The 7266-nt window shown below is 46.5% G+C and overlaps 1 protein-coding gene across 1 annotated transcript; it reads right to left on the reverse strand.

Moving 5' to 3' along the window:
- Positions 1 to 1935: 1935 nt before the first annotated feature.
- Positions 1936 to 7062, reverse strand: LOC149266047 (uncharacterized). Its single transcript, XM_089406966.1, has 3 exons — positions 6226 to 7062; positions 5656 to 6135; positions 1936 to 5502 (listed from the first exon to the last, which is right to left on the reverse strand). Exons 1-3 carry the CDS (start codon positions 7060 to 7062, stop codon positions 1936 to 1938), a joined length of 4884 nt encoding a protein of 1627 aa, XP_089263092.1.
- Positions 7063 to 7266: the final 204 nt, after the last annotated feature.

Below are 7266 nucleotides of genomic sequence, written 5' to 3' on the forward strand. Positions count from 1 at the left end.
CAGCATATCTTAAGTCAGGCAGTATCCGGGTCCGGCTGTTGACGCGCTCCTCCCGCATCAGCCCCTTGCGTGTTCTTCAGCATTTGATGCAGCACCTCCATCTTTTCCTCCTGACGCTCCATGGCCACTCTGATGAAGCTCATCTCCCTGCGCAGGTCTGGGTCACTCTTGGCCAATTCCACCATCTCTTGAGCCACCTGCTCAAGCGCCTTCGCCAGGAGACCTTTCATCACCCAGTAAATGTGAAATGACTGCTTGAAGAGCGTCATCCGCCCCCTCGTATGGCCAGGGTCGTGCAACAAGGATTCCCATTCTTCCATCTCGTCAGCAGACTGGTTCTGGAGGGATTCCTCCTCCATAAACTGCATCACTCTGCGCACCGCGGGATTGGACTCCTTCAGAAATGCCCGTTCCGCCCGCTTCAGTCTGTAATTCACCGTCAACCGAGTCTTCTTCTCCGGATTCATCTTCCGCCCCGTTCTCTCACTTTCCCCCTGCACCCTCTTCCTCAGGCCCAAACCTCTTTTCCTGCTGCCCTCCGTGTCCTCGACAGGGGTGGTAGCCCTGTTCCTCATCCCCGGGCGACGTCCCTTTTTCTCGCTGGGCTCAGAGCATCCACCATACTGCTGCTGCTGGCCCTCAGCAGCCATCCTTCTCAGCGGGACCGTCCACTCTCCTTCACCGTCCAGAGGAATTTCCTCCTCCGATTCATCCTCGATTTCCCAAATTTTTGCCGAAGGGCTGTCCTGGGCAATTCCTTTCCCTTTCTGGTTCTGCGCCTCTATCACCATCCTTTGGTGTTCTTCGGGCTCCTTAGTCCGCTGCCTAGTCTCCATATTTCTCTGTCTCCCTTTACTGTGCGGACCCTGGTACTCTGCGCTCTCGGTCTCAGCCCGATATCTCACCAGCGCTCTATTCACTCGTCGCCTAATAGGGAAACAAACATGAATCCGGGCCTCTTCCCTGGTCTTAATATAAATGGAAATGTTTACCTCCTGAACCCGTTGCTCACCGGCGATCGAATGCCGCCAGTTATCAGCACGGAAGGCATCATTAATTGTAGTTACATCCGGATTTATGTTTACTATCGAGGCTTCTGACAGCCCACCCTTCTCTCCACTAACAATGCGAAGGATGATAATCGCACCGTGAGCGAAATCGAGTGCCATTACCTTCGCACACTGCCGCAGTACACCTCTGCACTCAACCATTATTGCACTAAACTTCCTCGAATGATCATTGATCGACCGTCGGGATCTCCACGTCCTTAGTTCATGCCAGCTCATTGATCCGACAAGGTTCTTATGTGGCTCGGTCATAGTCCGAATTGATGATCCCTGCCAGCTCTTTCCACTCGCTGTGGCCACACACAGCCTTCCATTGTTGGTCCACCTTGTTGCTCCGACCACTGCTGCCCCAATTAGCCAGGTAATCGGCCGCCTGGTTACCTTTTCTGCGGACATGATTTACAACCTTGTACTCCAGCTTTTTTAGGAGAACTGCAATGTCCTGAACGATCCCCGCAGTATGCCAACTGCTGGTGGCTTTTTCCCAACTCTTACCGTTAATTAGTTTCTTCACCATGTCCACTGCGATCTGCGAATCACCTGTGATTTCCAGGTTAGAGTATCCATTTTTGACTGCAATCGTTAGTCCTTGATGGAGGGCCCAAAATTCAGCTTCATTGTTGGTCATCTCCCCTCCTCCTTCTGCAAATATCCATCTGACCTGTTGATCACTGTCTCTGAAGATGCCTCCGAAGCCGGCTTCTCCTGGGTTTCCTTTCGAAGTCCCATCAAAATTGAATTTGACAAAGGAGTCCCTGGGAAAACTGAACTTGTCCGGGCTCTGACTCCTCATGTCCCGAGGGACAGCGAGCTTTTGCTGGACCATCTCCAGTTTCAAGTTAAGCTTACTCAAAATTTCTTGTTCCTCCTAATTTGTCTTCCAATCGTCCTCATACCACCTATCCACAAGGACTGTTTCCCCCGTGAGTTCTACAGCTTTTATCCAGGTAGTCTCTGGATCCTTTGACTGATTCTGGAAGATCCTTCGGTTTCTCTCCTTCCAGAGCATCCACATGACAAACCCCGGCATAAGGCTCCAGGCTCTTTTCACGACCTTGCAGTGGAAGACCTCCTTATTCCAGTTGAAGATCAATTCATTGAAATCACTGATGACTAAACCGAGTTTGTTGAAGGTTCGCTTGATATTCACCCACAGTTTCTTGGAGTACTGGCATTTAATTAGGAGACGGTCTCTGGTTTCTCCCTCCTTCTTGCAAAGATAGCATATCGAAGGTCCATTGAACCCCTTCTTCTGGATTCTATCCCAGGTGAGAATCTTATTTTTGGCAGCCAACCATATGAACATGGAGACTTTTGGCCACCAATTGTTTTCCCAGACTACTCTCCAATCAAGGTTTCCCACATCCTCATTCTGAGCGTCACTTAAGTAATAGGCTTCTTTGGTGGTAAACAGGCCTTTCATGGTGTTTCCCCACCTCAGGATATCTTGTCCTTCCCGAGCTCTAATTTTCCTGGACCCAACTTCTTTTTTGTAATTGTCTTGCGTAGCTTGGTCAATCTCAATGTCCCATTCCCTTGGGTCGATCCAAACTCGCCACCCTTCTTCCGACGGTTGAGCTCTCCAATAATCTCTAACACAGATCTTGTTTCCTTCTATTCTGGCTCGGATTTGATGAAGGTCTGGGGTTCTGCTCAGTCTTTCCCTCTGCTGCCACCTATCTTCCCAAAAGTTTGCCTCTGCTCCCCCACGGATCTCCCAGAAAGCTTGTTGTTCTACCAGATCCCGGTTCTGGCGAGCCAGGTCCCAAATAGAGGATCCTTTAGGAGTAACCTGTTGCCTTAATATCTCTAACGTTGAATCAGGCATGCTATATTTAGTCTTCCATATTTTCTTCCACAGATCATTGCCTCCCCGGAGCCATCTCCACCACAATTTGGCTCCCAGGACCCTATTGAGAGTTTCAGGGTCTCTCAGCCCCAGGCCTCCTCTCTCCTTTCTCTTAGTTAATTGTTCCCAAGAAACAAGAGCCCACTTTTTTTTTTGATCAGATCCTCCCCAAAAGAAATTCCTTATGATCTCTCTGATCTTAGCACAAACCCCCAAAGGAGCAGCCATGATCGAGAGAGAATAAATAGGGATAGCTTGCAATACTGATTTCACCAAGACAATTCTACCTGCAATATTTAAAGCTCTGAAGGCCCAGTTAGCTATCTTAGCCTGCAATTTATCCAAGATCCCCTGCCAGTTTTTCACCTTTTTAGAAGTGAGGTCTAAAAGATTGCCTAAATATCTCGTAGGTAGATCCCCTCTTCTGAACCCCAATAATCTGATAAGATGGTTTCTAACCTGGTCTGTCGTGTTGAAGATGAAGATACAGGATTTGTCTCGATTGATTTCCAAGCCTGATGCCTCCGTGAATAGATCCAGAATTTTTTTGAGATGTCTGACTTCTTTGACGGTTGGTTCTCCAAAAAGCATAATGTCATCTACGAATTGTTGGTGGGTTAAGGGCAGATTATTCCCCCATAGCTTAAGACCCTTCAATCTGTTTGCCTCTCTTTCTTGTTTAATGTACCGACCCAAACCTTCAGCTGCAAGAATGAACAAAAAAGGGGATAAAGGATCCCCTTGTCTAATCCCCCGGGAGGCATTAAAAGTCTTCGTTGGAGTTCCATTGACTAAGATAGAAAAATTTGGAGAGGAGATCAAGCTGTGAACCCAAGCAATCCATCTCCTATTAAACCCAAAGCTTTCTAGGACTTTTTCCAAATAGTTCCAATTTAATCTGTCATAAGCCTTAGACAGGTCTAGCTTGATCAGCATGCCCTTTTGCTTTCTAACCTTGAGAGAGTGCAAAACTTCCTGGGTTACAACAAGGCCATCAAGGATCTGTCTGCCTTCAACGAACCCAGTTTGTTCTGTAGATATGAGCTGGTCTAGAAGGGGTTTTAATCTCTTAGCTATCAGGGACGTTGCAATCTTGTAAATAACATTGCATAATGCTATTGGCCTATAGCCATTAGCATCCTCAAGATTTTCACCTTTGGGGATTAAAGCAAAAAAAGTAGAATTGAGAGCCGGCCATACCTTTTGATTTCTTCTTGATTCTTCAACCAGGTCGAGGATCTCTCCCCCCAAGAAATGCCAACCCGCCTGATAAAAATCTACAGTGAAGCCGTCTGGTCCCGGGGCAGTCCCCTTTTTCATGGCTTTCACCGTCTCCTCTACCTCCTCGAGGGTTACCGCCCGCATTAAAGCTTTGTTTTGATCTTCAGTGACTAGGCTGGGGATTGCCGCGCAGATTTCCTGTATATCACGTGATCTGTCGGCCTGCGGTTCAGTTAGGATCTCTTTGTGGTGGTCCACCAGTATCTGTTCAATCTCCTCTTGCTCCACAGCCCTTCTTCCATTCTTATCCTTGATGGAGAGGATTCTATTCCTCTGTCTATGCTTGATCATTGCTTGATGGAAAAATTTAGTATTGCGTTCTCCCTCTCTTAACCATTTTATCCGAGATTTCTGACGCCATAGCACCTCCTCCTGTTTTCGTCTTTCTTCTAATTTCCCAAGAATGATCCCTTCTTTGTTGATACTATCCTCTGTCCGACCTTCTAGTATCATCTTTTGCTGAATGCTTTCCATTTCGCCTTCTAATTTTTGCTTATCCTCAAGGATGTTACCAAACTCTTCTTTGTTCCATTTTTTAATTTTACCCTTCAACTCTTTTAGTTTTAATTGGAACGTTTGCATTTTTCCCCTGCCCTGCACAGAAGATTGGCACCACCATTCCTCGATTTTCTTGATGAATTCAGGGTCTCTCAACCAGAAAGATTCAAACCGGAAAGGTCTCTTCCCACGATTCTTCTTGATATCCATTTCTAATCTAATCGGCCAGTGATCCGATCCCAGGGAGGGTATAATCTTCGCCTCTATAAAAATGTCTTTGTTCATGATAGCTTCTGAAACTAGGAATCTATCCAACCTAGAAGCTATTTGATTTTTGCCTCCTCTCCTGTTATTCCAGGTGAATATCCCATTGATAGTTTGGATGTCAACGAGTCTTAATTCCTCTATCATCTCATTGAATCTGTCCATGATTTGATCCACCTTCCTTACTCCTCCTTTTTTTTCATCCAAGGATCTGATTAAGTTGAAATCTCCTCCTATGATCCAGGCGGCTTCGGGATATAATCTGCGGATGCCTTTCATGTTTGCTATGAAATTATCTTTTTCTCCTAAGGAGGGGGGGCCATAAACCCCTGAAACCACAACCTGCTCCTTGGTTCCCACTATCCGACCTTGGCCAGTGAGGATTCTACTCATACTAGTCCACCGATCCATGATAATATCATTGGGGTTCCACAAAATTGCTATACCTCCTGCGGATCCAATAGCATCCAACCCCATCACCTCGTATTGAATATTATGTTTTCCTAAAATACCCTCAAGCTGTTGAACCGATATTTTAGTCTCCTGCAGAATCATAATGCTAGGTTTCTCCCTTTTCAACTTGTCCTTCACATACCTTTGTTTCCCCTTACTGTTTAAACCCCTGATATTCCAGCTTATGACTATCATTTATAACTTTTGATAAGAGGGGAAAAAAACCTCTGACAGAGGTATCACCTTACCTGAATTGATCAACTCTTCTCCCACCGTCTGAATGGTTTCGTTCATTGTTTTCCGGCCCATCTTCCGACTATTCTTGCCAGAGCTGTCCATTCCCACTACTCCTGTTCCCTGATCATTTCCAGTCATCATCTGCTTTACTCTATTCTCTCCTATTTTCTCCTTATACTTCTGGAATACCTCCTTATATAGCTGTTTCTGTTTTTCCGGGATGAATCTACTGTCAAGGTATTTCCATTCTTGAAGCAGCCTTCTCATTATTCTCTCCTCTTCAACCGCATTTTCTGCCTGGTGCTCCACTTCCATGTGTGATTGCATTGCAGTATCTTCCACCTGTTCTTCCGGTCGTTCCTTCTCAACTTTCTCTGGATTCATTTCCTTTCCTTTATCTTCCCCTGTAATTTCCATTGGGATGTTCTCCGGATCCTCATCATCTTCTAGATTTATTTCATAATCCTCCTCACCATCCTGTAATACCTAAAATTTATTCGGGCTTGTCATTGGAGCCAGTTTTCCTTGTGATTGCGATCTAGGGCCTTCTTTATTTTGCTTTCGTCTTCTTGTAACCTGCTGGAAACCCCCAGCCACTGCCTCCTGACTTTTCTTCGATTCCTCCACATTATTTAACGGGCATTGCCTGTATAGGTGACCGTATTCGTGACAGTTTCGGCAACTAAAGGGGATGTGCTCGTAATCGACGGGTTGTTGCCAAATCTCATCATGATATTCGACCTCAACACTGTCAGGAATCGGTTCCGCCAGATTCATGTAAACACAAATTCTTGCAAAGGAGTTGTACTTACCCCGCTTCGTAGCCTCTGCAATCTTGACGAACTTCCCGATTGAGTTACCTATACCTTCTAATATTTCCGGGTCCCAGAATTCGTCAGGCAAGCCAAAGAGTCTGACCCAGATTGGTGCCTCCAGCAGCTTTTCCTTATCTGGGCTATAGCGTTCCTCCCAATATTTCATGAACAATCCTGCATTGTTCAAGAAATAAGGTCCTTCTTCGAATATCCTGTTCTTGTCTTCCACGTTCGTGAAGATTGCTGTAAAAAACCCCTTAGCCCCCAGTTTGAGATCTATATGACCTCGAGGTTTCCATTTCTGGTCAATCCATCGGTGTAGCTCCTTTTCCGAAGGCCAATAGCCAATGAATTTACATATCAGGGCGTGGTCTTTCATATAGCAGTTGTATTCCTCCAACTTATTACAGGGTATGACATATCTCGGTCTTTTTTGAGCCCTCGGTACACATTGCCCTTTCATCCTTTTCTGCCAAAGATTTCCCATGACTGGGGCCTGGCTATCCATCTGGTTATTCCTCATTCCGCTCCCACTGCTCTCTCCAGTTACCACATTCTTGAAAGAGGGGATCTCTCCCCCCCCCGACGGCTCTGCCATTTCCTCTCAGCGCTTATCCCTCTGTTAATGTCCCAGCCCAAAAGATTAAGAACACCCGTCAATCGGGTCCAACCCTCCTGACCGGGTCACGGGCTGGTCCTGCCGTCTTCAGCCTTGTCCTCGCCGACTCGTGCAGCGAACGCAGGTCAGGTCCTGCTGTGGCAGCGCCTGCAAACCCTAGCAGAGCACACCGTTTCTAGCCTT

The sequence above is a fragment of the Pinus tabuliformis genome, chromosome 6, assembly GCF_031772625.1.
Source record: "Pinus tabuliformis cultivar Carrire ecotype Pingquan chromosome 6, CPIR1, whole genome shotgun sequence".
NCBI classification, from domain to species: Eukaryota; Viridiplantae; Streptophyta; class Pinopsida; order Pinales; family Pinaceae; genus Pinus; species Pinus tabuliformis.

Excerpts from the sequence above, each read along its gene's own strand:
- LOC149266047 (XM_089406966.1), bottom strand. The coding sequence starts at position 7,062 with ATGGCAGAGCCGTCGGGGGGGGGAGAGATCCCCTCTTTCAAGAATGTG. Across the intron at positions 6,136-6,225 it reads TGGCTGGGGGTTTCCAGCAG|GTATTACAGGATGGTGAGGA; the intron begins GTTACAAGAAGA and ends AATAAATTTTAG. Across the intron at positions 5,503-5,655 it reads AGTTGATCAATTCAGGTAAG|GAGACTAAAATATCGGTTCA; the intron begins GTGATACCTCTG and ends ATGATTCTGCAG.